Source organism: Panthera onca, chromosome A2 (assembly GCF_046562875.1).
Source record: "Panthera onca isolate mPanOnc1 chromosome A2, mPanOnc1 haplotype 2, whole genome shotgun sequence".
Classification (NCBI taxonomy): domain Eukaryota; kingdom Metazoa; phylum Chordata; class Mammalia; order Carnivora; family Felidae; genus Panthera; species Panthera onca.
In genome coordinates this window covers 63,838,675-63,852,910 of record NC_138340.1, presented here as the reverse complement: position 1 = coordinate 63,852,910, position 14,236 = coordinate 63,838,675, and the positions used below count along the sequence as shown (strand labels likewise).

Here is a 14,236-nt window from a genome sequence, read left to right as displayed (position 1 = left end):
GCAACGCTCATGCGGGCACGCGGAGGGGACACGGTACATGTCAGTTCAGTACAGAGGATACAGCAGAGGGAAGCATGCGTACACATCCACTGTAGCAAGAGGCCTGGTTTATTTCAAGCTTGCAAGGGAGGCGAGTGCAGCTGGAGGAGGGGGGTGCACAGGGCAGGTCAGCGGCTCCCAGGCGTCCTTGCCAAGGCTCTTCTTTATTCTGACAGCATGGACATTTCACCCAGAGGGTGGCGTTTTAGCTACATGTGAAAAAAATATCACCCACCATAAATGTGGAAAGCAGAGGGCTGGCATCAAGATCAGACAGGGGCAGGTGGTAAGGTGGGAGCACCATAACACAAACGCAGTCCAGTGGGAAACCGGCAAGAGATGTCAAGGGCAGACTACACCGTGGGATGGAGAGGGACCAGAGCTCGGCTCGACACCCCCACAGTGCACAGAGCGGAGGAGGAACTTTTGCCTAAAAGAAGAAACCGAGGGGAAGAAACGCCAGGGAACTGTTGAATCGAGGAATCCAAGGGATAAAAATCATTGCAAAGGAGAGGTCAGTCTGTTGGACTGAGTAGGCGGAGACCCTTGTTGGTCTCAGCCAGAGCTGTTCTGGTGGCACTAGGGAGCCGTGTCCTGAGTGCACTGTCCCCGAGGGCGGTGGGAAGAGGGCGCTGAGCGTCCGCGGGGCAGGAAAGGCTCCGGAGACTCTGGCCCGCAGGCCAGGAGGAGGCGGATGGTGGGCAGCAGGCACTGACAATGAGACAGACAGAGCATCCCACATGCTGAAGAAGAGGACCCAGTTCCAAGAGACATGAAGAAGACCGAAAACATCAGTAGGGAAAAGTCCCCGAGAGAGGGATAGTGTATTTACACAGAGCAACACAATTCAGCTTTGAATATTTTAGACGCACACTTGAGCAGATTGTGGAAAATCACTTGCAACATTAAACTCATTTTCTCATATATTTTATCATACATTTCATGAAATATTTTGTATGCATTTCAGACACTTCGCATTCTTCCCTTTGAACTCAGTGGGTTGTGTTGTTTCTGCTTAAACCACCATTGCAATCCCTAGATAAATCGCATTGATAATAAGACCCATTATACACACTACTGAGGTCCATTTACCAGGATTTCTGTATCTGTGTTCATACATGAAGGTGTTCTACACTTGCTTTACCTCTACTGTTGGAGAACATTTTTGTGCCAAGTTTACACGGGCATCATAAAATGGGATTGGTAGCAATTCCTTCTATATTTTCTAAAATAGTCATATAACAGAGTTTATCTCCTTCGGTATGACTCATAAAGCCATCTGGGTCCCTGTCTTGGGGTAAGTTAATATTGGGGGTGACAACCCATGGCTACCCATTCATTTTCTAGTCTGGTTATTGTTTTCTTGAGGCAATCTCGATCATTAATGGTTTACAAAAAATATTGTCTATTTCACCTGTCTCAAAATAAGCTACGCAAAGTATTTCATAGTATTCTTTTATACCCCATTTCTATCCGTAGATCTGCTCCGTTTTCTTGGCTAATATTGCATATTCAGGCAGTCTCTGTGGAGGCTTGCTGAGTTCACTAGGCTGCTTAGAGATCTTGTCTGGATCGTAAAAGTGAAGAAAACAGAAGCTCAAGATACAGTGGAAAAGACCCCACTTGAGTGGGAAGTCAAGCCGGGTCTCCTGATGCTCCCTGGACTGCTAGCTTGGCCCCGTCTGTAACACTAATTCAATTCAACCCATGCGGGGCCAATGAAGTTTTCACATGACTATGTTTGGACAGAGCAAGCCCCAGGGTGAATGCGGGACAAGTTCGGTAACCGAGGACTCACCGTCACCATCATGCCCCATGAAGGTTGATCTGAAGCCTTGTTACCAATTTCTCAAGGACAAAAATCACACACCAAATAATATACCATCACAATTTGGAAATGGGTGAAATTCAGCAAGACAAAGCCATACGTGTGAGGCATAAATGCCATGGCAGCTGTGTTATTCTCAACATTCCCTTATTTAAAAGAAAGTCATGCTCCTGATTGTTCTAGATGTGTCCTTTAAGCAATGAATTTTGCAAGGTTTGAGATGTACATTCAACTCAGTGGACCCCACTTTTCCTTAAAACACTCAAATGTAAAGAAAAATGTGGTAGTCACTGACAAAGTAGTGCAATGTCTCCTTTACAATGAGAAGCAAAAGCAAAGAAGAAAAATAATGCTTCTGACTTGTTTCAGCGATTGGAAACCCTTTCCAGCAGGAAAAAAAAGATCTACTAAAACTCTTATAGGAATCCTCACTGTAAGTGACAAGACGATTTATTAAGTCCAAACAGAAAATGTCCATACACTTCTTTCTTCTCCTTATCTACTGGATACCACTTGACAATATCCTTATATTTATAAATGGCATCTGACCTAGAGATCTTAATATGCTACTTTAATTCTGAAAATAGTAATGATCTTAAGAACCCAGACTGCTCAAAGATAGTCACGTAATTTTGACATTACTTAGTTTACTTAACAGGTCCAAAATGGAATTCATTCTATTCTCATGCAAATGGCGTAAAACTGGTTATGTGTTCCTAGAGGAGAGACTGCTGGCTGTCTATCCAGTATCCATTTTCTTATATAGAATCAGAATTCTCGGGGCGCCTGGGTGGCTCAGTCGGTTGGGCGGCCGACTTCAGCTCAGGTCATGATCTCACGGTCCCTGAGGGCTGTGAGTTCGAGCCCCGCGTCGGGCTCTGTGCTGACAGCTCAGAGCCTGGAGCCTGTTTCAGACTCTGTGTCTCCCTCTCTCTGACCCTCCCCTGTTCATGCTCTGTCTCTCTCTGTCTCAAAAATAAATAAATGTTAAAAAAAAAAAAAATTTTAAAAAAGAATCAGAATTCTCACTTCATTTTAGGGACTCAGCTAAAACTGTACCATGATATCATATAAGCCTGAGTACGTGGGTTAGACTGCCAGGAGATCTCTTTAGATGGTGTGCTTTTTTATTCCCCCTTAATCGAATCTGTTTTTCTGCTTTGGATGTTGTGATAGCTGGTGCTCCAGCAGCCATTTTGGGATATAAGGGAAAGTCTAAAGATGGCAGAGCTGTGTTTTTGAGGTCTGTGGAGCCACTGTATCAGCGTCTACCAGAATAACAGGCAAATAGCCATTGCCCATTGAATATTGTTGACATGCTCCGATGCTCCCTCATCCTCACAGACCTTATCCCGCTTCTCCATCTGTGATGGCCCAGCCGCATGGTAACTACTCCGTGAAGTTGGTTCCTGCACCCTGGTTAGAAGGAAGCACTCCATGTGGCCCTAGGGCAGGAGTGCTTGTTGCCCGCAGACCTCACCTTGCCTTCCCCGCATCACCGCGTGCTTCTCAAGGTCACGGACCATGTGGGTCTTTTACTTGCTGGCCTACCAATCTCACGTTGACCGTACCCACCATGTATTTATGGACACAGAATGGGCTCAATAGTATGGATCGAAAGAATGAATGTGTGCGCGCGCGCATGTGTGTGTGTGTGTGTGTGTGTGTGTGTGCGTGCATGTGCACGTAAAGGGCTCTGAATTACTCAAGTGTGTGAAACTGACTTGTAACGTACCAGCAGCATCCTGCAGCAAAACCACTACGGGGCTGAAATATTGCAACACACCGAAGGAAAGTCAGAGAGGAAAGGAAAGTCAGAGAGGAAAACACACCCAAACCAGTCTGAAAATGTCAAGTGTCTCTATCCCCCACTTAGGAGTGGGGAGGTTGTGATTAAGCTGAAGTCTTCATGTCATATTCATGAATACCAAATAGTGGGGGAGGGTGGGTGCAGCAGCGGGGGGGTGGTGGTGGCAGGGGAGGATATTTCACGAAAGGTTTTAGAACGATCGTGTTCTGCTGTTTTTCAGTTCGACATCCACTAAACCAAGCCAACTATAACAGTCAGTCCCCCACTGTTCAATCTTCTAAAAATATACTCCTTGTTTGCTTTCTCCAATCCTGATTTTGGGTGAGGGTTTTTATCTATCCTGTGTTCAAATATCCGGGTGAAGATAAGCCACACGATAAAAGATAGGTTGCTGGAACCGGGGCAATCACTACGATCTCTGCCTTATGAAGTACCCTCCTCAGAATGCTTTCAAAAGAAGGTAGTTGGTTTAAAAGTCTCAGTTGTGTGACCGTAAGCCCAAAGGTCTTAAGACAAATGTCTAGCTGCAAAGGTGTAAAATATCTGCATGACTTATACATGCGGTGACATTTTCAACACTAACATAAGATCTGACCTTTTGTGTCCAGTCTTCTGGGGTATGGAGCTCGCACATACAAGTTTCTTTTCTCTTCCTGTTGACTGTTCGAAGGCCTACTGGGAAGCACCACCTCCAAGAAAACAGCAGTTCAAAGAATCCCCGAGAGCGGAACGTTGCAGACTCAATCAAACGTTAACCTTTTCAAGCTTTAAAAGATCTAGAGTGTGGGGTGCCTGGGTGGCTCAGTCGGTTGAGCGTCCGACTTCAGCTCAGGTCACGATCTCGCGGTCCGTGAGTTCGAGCCCCGCGTCGGGCTCTGGGCTGATGGCTCAGAGCCTGGAGCCTGCTTCCGATTCTGTGTCTCCCTCTCTCTCTGCCCCTCCCCCGTTCATGCTCTGTCTCTCTCTGTCTCAAAAATAAATAAACGTTAAAAAGAAAAAAAATTAAAAAAAAAAAAAAAAGATCTAGAGTGGATGCATTTCCCCCTTAGCTTTTTAAACTGGATCCCCTAAATGCAAAGAAATACACAACTTCGTTCCAAGAATCAGGTGACGCAAAAGCACACCTCATTTATTCACTACAGTAGAACCATGTTCCCGGGTCTTGGGCTTTATTGATCAATTCAACAACAATCATAACAAAGGATTACATCCTCCACTTTGACAATGAGACTGTGTTAGAACGGAGGGGGGGGGGTGGCATCCTAAAATCCTAAATTGCAACTTCTTTAGGAAAGCGTGATTCATGTGATTCATGTGAAACTGAAATCATTCGAACAAAAACTCTCTGTGGTTGGCTGAATCCTGACACGTTAAAAAGATGTCTAGTAACGAATGGTATCAGGAAAAGACAGATTTTAGTGAAATCCTGCGTCTGGAAAGAAAAGGGACAGGAATCTCACAAGCTTTGGGCCCCAAGCTACTATTACTCAAAACTTTAACTGGATAAGGTCGAACTTTCAAATGAAATGAATGCAGCTGTCCATGGAGATTTGAGAAAAAATGTTATTCAAAGAAGGTCGAGAAACATCTCAAAACTCAGAAACGCCTGGCAAGAAACCATTTTCAGGGACGGACACACTCACTTCACGCCTGTTGCCATCAGATGCAGAATGTCAACCCGCCGTGGCCCTCTGGAGCCACTTCGCGGGACTTTGTATCTGAAGAGACTAGGGCAGTAACTCCGAGAATGGCTTAGTTGTTAGAAAATTTTCAAGTGTTTGGAAGGTAATGTTTATTTACTACGTATTGTGCTAATTTTCCTGGCAAAATGAGAAGGTAACTAGACAGTGTGCGTCATTGATTTTAAAACTGAGAGAATGCCAGGAGGTATTAAGAAAATTAAGAAATTAAGAAAAACAGAATACATCCACATTATATTGCTTTCCGTACCTCCCTATATTTAAAATCTGCACAACTCTGGTAAAACTGTTATAAATGGCAGAGAGTACCCAGTTCAATTTACTCCATTTTGCTAAAGGGTTCACTAAAAACCTCCTGAATTCCGATTTCTTTAAAAAAAGCAGCTTTTGTATGAAAAAAAAATGGCAATTTTCACATGTCCTACCATAGAACATCCAGTATTACAAAAAAAAAATGGTATTTAAATCCTTGAATTTTTATTTAGACACATGTCAGCGTATCTAGTAAAATGGGGCAAAAATGGAAAACAGCCTGAGCCACTATTTCCTAAACAAATCAGTCAGGAAAGTTACTAGCCTTGGCTGCCTCAGTTTCCTTAAAGGTACAGTGAAATGTTCGGAACGGATATCTCTGGCAGAGCCTTTCCAGCTCCAAGATGTCTCAGTCGGGACTCGAGGGTCCCTCGTGCCCCCGTCACCAAGAAGCCGGCCCCTCCTTGGCTTGACAAACCATGCAGGGGGATGCCCTAAATGTCTACAGAAACCAATCTTTGAGGTGGCTGGTTATTAGTTAGCAGTTTCAGAAAGGAAATGAGAAAGTATGGATTTGACCAGCAGGAGCCGGACTCCCAGCACCTCCGGGGCGCTCGGGCTCCTGTGATCCTCCAGGATGACTTGTTAACCAAAGACAAGGTATTATTCCTCTTAGAAACGTCTCCTTTCGTGCTTAGATAGGCAGGTGATCGGGCTGGTGACAGCCGGTGGATGGAGCCCGGGTACATGGTGAAGCTTTCTGTTGCTCGGTAACAAAATTAATAAATACCTGACAAAAGGATGAAAACCATCGTTAACGTGTAAGAACACTAGACCTTTTCTTCTCAACTATTAGACCAAGGGGCACCTTAAAGCACAGCCCCACTTGCCCCCAAACCACAAGCCACTCATTCATACCACCCGCCTAGAAACCACCATAAGCAGGTAAGTCCTTGGAGGACAATTATTAGTTCGCCTGGAAATTCTGGATGCCTCAAGCGCGGCTTGAGAAAGAAGCTGTGATTTAATTCTACATGCTGGCACTCAGTAAAGCGAGCACTTTGCTTCCCAAAGTCCACTAAGGATCACTTACAGCAGAGTCCCCTTAGACGTTCGGGGGGGTTGGGCAAGCAAAACGAAGAAGGGAAGGTTAGCAGGGCACGATCTCCCCAGTGAACACCCACTCTGCTTGTCTACAAACCGGAGCCCTGCTAAATACGTACGTTTTTTTTTTTTTAAGTTTATTTATTTATTTTGAGAGGAGAGACATAGACAACACAAGTGGGGGAGGCACAGAGAGAGAGGGAGAGAGAGGAACTCAGGCTGGCTCAGCACTGTCAGGGCAGAGCCTGATGTGGGGCTCCAACCCAGCAAGCCGTGAGATCATGACCTGAGCTGAAGTTGGATGCTCAACCGACTGAGCCCCCCCAGGGGCCCCCTAAATATGTACCTTAAGTGGACAGCTGACAAGAAACAAACCATCCTGTGTTGTAAAACCAGTGAGTAATTTAAAGAAAGAATGACCTCAAGAAGTAATCTGGCTACTTTTAAAATCAGCTGCAGGGGTAGGGGTGGGGGGTGCCTGGGTGGCTCAGTCGGTTAAGCATCTGACTTCGGCTCAGGTCACGATCTCGAGGTTTGTGAGTTTGAGCCCCGCGTCGGGCTCTGTGCTGACAGCTCAGACCCTGGAGCCTGTTTTGGATTCTGTGTCTCCCTCTCTCCGCCCCTCCCCCACTCATGCTCTGTCGTCTTTCTCTCTCAAAAATAAATAAATGTTAAAAAAAAAATAATTAAAATCAGCTGGGGAGGCCTGAAGCACATACCAAAATGCAACCCGCCGACATGTTCAAGATACAATACCTGTTCCAAAGTGGTTTCGTTGATGGAGTAACGTTGGATACTCAGGAAGGTCTTATTGCCTTCCAGAACCCTGAACAGGTCGGCCAAGCACTCCCACTGCTTCGGCACGTGGTATTCCAGCAGGTTAAGGCGCTGCCCCTAAAAGCCAAAAGCAAACCGTAAACCGTGTCACATGACTGGCCGCCGTCACACAAAGTCGATCACAGGATATTTAACTGCTAAGTAAATGACGTTTTTTTTAAACCACACACCCAAATACCGGCTGGGGTGTGGGTCCGTTCTGGGTCCCCAGTGCGTGCGTACTGAAGACTGATTCTGAGGCAGAGCAAGTGGGTGGTCCCCCTCAAGGCCGAGTCACCGATCTGCCCCTTATATGTCCCCCCAACATGCCACAAAGGGGGTGGAAGAGCGCTCCACGGGTGAGGGGGTACGGAGCACTAGCTGAGAAGGAGGACGTAACTGTCGAGTAAGGAGATGCACGGAGGACCTGAACTTGGCTGGGACGTGAGGAGAGATCCCTGTGGCCCTCACCATTAGCTGGCGGAGCAGCTCTTGGTGGGAGAGTAAACCTTCCGACCCCTGTCGGCACACGTGCAGAGCAGGGTAACAGCACGTGTGTCCTCGGGCTATTTGGGGCCGTTCGTGAGCATGAACCACCAGCCTTGTACAGCATGCTTATCGATGGATTTCGCTCGGTGGCTCTTGTGGAAATAGACAGGTGACAGCTATATTACAGACCAGAACCTATTAGAATTTATGACAAACGAGGACCACACAATTTTCCAAGGTATTCTACATACACGTTGCTTCTAAAATGCTACTGTGCGTGGGAACACTGGGTCACGTCCTCAGATGCCGATCTGGATTTGGTTGGTTGGGGCTTGGGATCCTGCAGATCCCACCAGCTCCCAGGTGACAAAGACACTGCTGGTTCAGGGATCACTTTGCATCACGTTAGCAGAGGATTATGATCCACGCACCGTGCACCCCTTGTGAAAATAGTGCTGAAACCACCAAGCCTCTAAACCCCGCAGCAAATGCCTGGAAGAAATTCCTTTCTTTAATCTTTCCTTCCTGGACGAAACATGACTGGGCTCACGGGTAACAGGCCTACGAAACCACAGTTCACTCTGGGAGACCCAACAAAGTGGCCGGACGGGCTCATCATCCTTCACAGTGATCAAGCAACATGCACTCGCCCTTTGCTATTTTCAGTGGGGAAGGGGGGAGCCTATGTTTTGCAATGAGGCTAAGACAACAGGTGAGGACTCGCAACGGCATGGAATTAAAACAGGGAACAAGGTAAATGTGCGTGTAAGATTTCTTTTTTAAAAAATTGTTTTAATGTTTATTTTTGAGAGAGAGAGAGATAGAGTGAGAGCAGGGGAGGGGCAGAGAGAGAGGGAGACACAGAACCCGAAATAGGCTCCAGGCTCTGAGCTATCAGCACAGAGCCCAACATGGGGCTTGAACACATGAACAGTGAGATCATGACCTGAGCTGAAGTTGGACGCCCAAATGACTGAGCCACCCAGACACCCCTTCTCAGATTTCTTATGCTCAAAACAAAGAAGTCATATAGAATATCAGCACTACCTTAAACTGGATCCCTGGAAAATGGAGCTTCAAGCAGTCAGAAACCACACTGTGTGGACTGGTTTCCTTACAGAGCCAAATCTTGACTGTATAGCCATCACCGAACCTGAAAGTTAAACGAAATTAAAATACGGTTACAGCTCTTTGGACGTAAGATGGGCAACTTCTAAGCCCATTTTTGCAGGGTTCCAGAAAAGAAAGTCAGTATGCCAAATCAATGGGAGATTTTGGATCTTCAAATATATAATACTCAGAAGTTAATTATAACTCAGTGATGCCGTTTTCTGTACTCCACTGACACAGACACGAATTGATCTTTAAAAACAAAACCAGCAAGCCCTGGAATCAATGCTTATTCAGTAAAAGAGGGAAGCTGAACGTGGACTGAAAGCAGAGTGCCGAGCTCGAGAAATCGGAGCCAGGACGAAGACCAGTCCTGATATACACTGCTGCCCCAGGTCTGCGGTGATTAAGTGTGGGGGCGGAAGGCGACAGGGAGCACCCAAGCAGTCAGCGGGGTGATCGCTTCTTCATTCCATAAAACAACCCTCCCAAGCATCCCCTGACCCAGCAGGTGCGGTCACCGCAGGATGTTGCTGCCTGGGAGGTCCGGTTCCCAACGCCGCGGGGCTGTGGCCGGGCGACCACACGTGTGGTGACAGCCACACCGCAGAGCGATCTCTGAGGGTCACCTCCAGGAATTTATGGGGCTTCCAAAAATAGGTTTGTGATTCCACCACCCTATCCCAGGCGCCTCGCGTGGTGCTGGGCACATAACAGCATCTCAGTAAAGATCCGGGAATACACCATGAAGACAGCAAATCTGTCGATTTTGTTCACAAACAGATCAATCCCAAGTACCCAGAACTAATAACGATGAGTTGAATGAATGAACGGATGAATGAATGAATGAATGAATGGACCAAATGGCATGCCCAGACCTTTACAAGCACCTTCATTTACTTAAATGCAACACAAAATTTAAGTAAATTTGTCGTGAGGTTGACCCCAAGATGCTTACAGTCAAATCATTTTTCAGGTGCATCCGTCTGGTGCAGAAGGAGCCCCAAGATAATGTGACTCTGCTCGGGGACACGGAGCACCCGATATCCTAATTCGGGTTCTGATTTCCTGCTCCTGCCCTGACTTTAAATTTCCCCCGAGATGTGAGCCTGGCCCCAACCTCCCCCACCATCCAGGGCTGATGGTCTGGAGCCCACCTGCTCATGGCTGAGAGACCGTAGAGGACTCTGATGAAACAGAAATGAAAGCAGGCAGAGAAACACCACTGGCCTGTCTCCTGAGCTGCCCCGGAGCCTTCGTGAAGGCCTGCGCTGGGTCAGTGCCAGAGTGTGAGTCCTGGCTGCTCCTATGCTCGGGAGCAGGGCTCTCCTGCCGTGTGGCCCGCTCACTTGGCTTCTCCAACCCGCCTTCATCACAGCCTCTCAAGTGGGGGTGTGTTTCCACGTCTCACGTGGGGAATCGTGTCCACACAGGAAGTCATGTCCTGGGGGCACGGCAGAGGACAGGTGTGCTTCTGGTCTGGTCGTCTTTCTGAGTCTGACAGTGTGTATGCTATTGACACCGAGCCCCGGTGGCTGGCTGGGTTAGAACACATCCCCTCCCTCCACGTCCCAGATGTGGGACCAGGGCATCACATCTTCACGTCGGGGAAGGGGTAACACCACCAGCTGCCCGTTAAGGGTGTCAGGGGACTGAAAGATTTTCTTGGAAACCACCCGGGACCGCGTCTGGCACTGAGCAAGTTAAGTAAATACATACCCAGTGAAATTTAGTTTCTGCCAAGGACGGGACCCAAATGGAAGAACACTGGCTTTGGCGTCAAGGACCTCACGTGTATTCGGGAAACACAGATGAACCCATTAGAACACGGATCGGAAGCACGTAGGACATAAAGCACAAATGTGGGAGGGGACAGTGCGCACAGATGACATCACTCCTCCAGGTACGTGGGGATCCACGCACCATCAGCGGAAACCGCATCTCTGCGGTCACGTTTTGCTATCGCATTTGGAAAAACCCATGCTAAATTCTCACTATAAACATACACGTTGATATTCAAAAATCTTCCAGATGAGGTTTCCTTTGAACTAAGTCACTTCCAACTTTACTCCAGACTATCCGAATTACAACGCTCTTTACTGAAAAAAAAGAAAAAAACAAAACAAAACAAAACAAAAAAAAAACCGCTTCACAAGAAAACGTTCCTGAAAGAGGCTGGCAAGCGTCTGAGGATCTCTCTGGGGTAGTCAACAAGACTTCTGGGGAGAAGATTATAGAATTCATTTATGATGCAAGAATCTAATTTATGTTAGCTTTACTTTCTCATTTCTGCCTATAACCTACACGTTTATGCCAATGAGCCAAACTCAGAAGGGATTTGTTTGATTCGGGTGCTTTCTAGTCTAAAGGCTTTCAGAGCAGCACCCGTCCTTCGTTTACCTATCCCGTCATTGGTCTAACACGCCTGAACCACCCACCGGGTCCACATCAGGGAAACGTACTCCGTGTGCTCTTCCAACCCCCGTGTGCACGGAACAGGACAGGGGGCATTTCCTCTCTGCAAAATGTGGAATTGGGAGGCCCAAAGAGGTCTGGAGACTACACTGGCAGCTTTTTCTGGCAGAGATGGGACACTCTAGCCGTCTTACTCCAAAACTGTGTCTCTTCGTCATAGCTGCCCTTTTTCTTTCAACCAGTTAATTCTGGTTCAGAAAACACTCCAATCACCGCCCATGCCAATCAGGATGGTCGCAAGGAGGGTAGATCCAAGGTATTTGCACGAAGAGAGCCTCTGACTAATAAATCGGTAGCAGCACGTGGTGGGCAACCCCAGCAACCGTCCCGGGGGGGACGTGGTCTTGGCAAAGAGCCTCCACAGGCTTCTGAGTTTACAAGCAAGACTGAGTTGCTGACACAGCTTCACAATAAAGAGCAGTTGGACCCATGTCACATCTCTCTCCAGGAAGATCCCTCTCTACGGCCAGGGTGTCACTTTCCTAAACGACAGCCTGCAGACCCAGCTTTCAGAGCCTGGACCAAAGCTGTCACGGGGAATGGCCAGCAGAAGGGCCTGTGCCAGCCTCAAGGCCGAGGTCTCCCATTCAGAGCCAAACTCAGTCCATCGGATTCTCTGTGATGTGACGGGTGCCTTCCTCTGACACCCACACCAGCTCACCCTTCCTCCGAGCACTGAACGCGCGTATTCACTGCTCAGAGCACGAGACCTGCTCGGGGCGTGGGGGTTTTGCGGGGAAGGCCCTGCTGAGCTGTCGGGGAACCGGGACGCCCTCCCCTTGTGCCCCCAGGTACGCGGAGCCTCCTTCTAGCGCCTTGGCTGTCACGGGAGAGCTGCTGGAAGCCAGGAATCTTCTTCCCGGGAGCACAGGTCCTACTGATGAGATAATGATGCAGTCTGATGCAGTCACAACCACATTCCCTTCTTCACTGAATAGCAAAATGTTCCACGTGGTTCTAGAACTTTTTCCTTCTTCTTGGAATAACTGAGGGGCGTCACTGGAAAGACGCTGGCAAGAGCCACATCTGCAGGAGGGATGAACAGGTGGGCTTATCTCTGGATGACAGTGTTTCGCCCGACAAGCAGGCAACGCAGCTTGTCGTGTGTGCGGGGCGGGGGGGTGGGGGGTGGGGGGAGGTCACATTGTAAGACCTGCTCACTCATCTGGCCTCCTGCCCATCCCCCTCGTCTCTGAACCTCTTCCTTCACGTCACAGATGCCCCGGAATCAAGGTGGCTTTTGAAAGCTGACAACATTATGGGTGATTTTCTACATCTCTCGGTCTTAACAAACAGGCATCTCCTTCGTTTTCCTTTTCATTTCGGAAGAGAAAGTGGGAACACAAATGTGGCCATTAGCCATGCCGCTGAAATCCCGACACCACAATTTCCATTCTGAGTAACAGGCGACAACTTCCACTCGAGGCAGAAGGATCCAATGGGTCACTGATGGGATTTTCTGATTCTGAACAGAATCACAAAAGTTCCTAACCAGGTAATAATCCTCCTGCATGAAAGCAGAGGTCTAGGCGTGGCTGGGTGGTTCAGTTTGTTGAGCACCTGACTCTTGGTTTTGGCTCAGGTCATGAAACCGGGGTCACGAGTTCCAGCCCTGCGTGGGGCTCCGTGCTGAGAGCACAGAGCCTGCTTGGGATTCTGTCTCCCTCCCTGTCCCTCCCCTGCTCGTTCCCTCTCTCCCACTCTCCCTCCCCCCAACTCTCAAGATAAATAAATACACCTTAAAAAAAAAACAAAAAGATAATAATAGAGTAATAAGAAAAATGAATGGTTCTCTTAGCAGACGGGAATTGCTTTTAGGTGAAGCACCACCCCCCTTGTCGAGAAGACACTTCGATAAGGCAGATTCAGAGCAAAAGTCTCTGGGCCTGAATGTGGCTGAGACGTTCCTGCTGGACCCCAGGTGGGCACGTGTGGGCAGCCCGGGGAGGCAAGAGAACAAGGAAAAGGGAATTCGGGCTGGGCCAGGTGGACAGAAAGCTCTGAGGCCACCTCGCTCCCACGTCCACACTCAACGGGGAAGCGCCTGAGGTCACAGGTGCTTGAGAAAAATGTGCTGGGGGCTGTGAACAATGAGAGAGGCCACAGCTGGATTGACGCGGCTCCCAGCCCAGGCAGCTGGCGCTCAGGGGGATCCCAAGTACCCCCTTGGTACCAGGGGGGACCCGTCAGGTACACAGTCGACCTGATGCACCAGGAATTCACAGAACCCTCGTGGGCATCAAATCAGACAGGTCTTCCTACGAGTCCCGTGGGCAGGGAAGGCCCCAGTGACAGAGGGGTTGTCAAGACGAATCATCGAAACGGGGACCATTTTCCTAGTCTGACACCGGATCCCTCAAACCACAGATTACAAACCAGATGATCGGTAACGAAGCACATGTTAGCAGGGACCAGCTTTCTACAATACGTTGCCGGGTGTGTATACAGAAAGCGACTCCCCAGTTTCTCCATAAACGACTTGCTGGACTGATTTCCTAGAGACGGTCTCATCAAAGGGCTGGTACGTGCCCTTCCCGAATGTCACCTAGTCATTCAGATGTGCTTTTACAACTAGACACACGTACAATAGTGGGGGGGAACAGGTGCTCATAA

General features: G+C 48.2%; 1 protein-coding gene across 1 annotated transcript in view; it reads right to left on the bottom strand.

Annotated features, from left to right (window-relative positions):
• Window positions 1–5,192: 5,192 nt before the first annotated feature.
• LOC132679001 (ATP-binding cassette sub-family A member 13) overlaps window positions 5,193–14,236 on the bottom strand; it is a 301,866-nt gene continuing 292,822 nt past the window's right edge. Inside the window, exons 44-46 of the mRNA XM_060632081.3 lie at window positions 9,086–9,191; window positions 7,490–7,627; window positions 5,193–6,419 (exon numbers count right to left, since the gene is read on the bottom strand). Coding sequence (XP_060488064.3) covers window positions 6,324–6,419; window positions 7,490–7,627; window positions 9,086–9,191 — 340 coding nt within the window. The 3' untranslated portion in view covers window positions 5,193–6,323. The remainder of the gene's footprint in view (window positions 6,420–7,489; window positions 7,628–9,085; window positions 9,192–14,236) is intronic.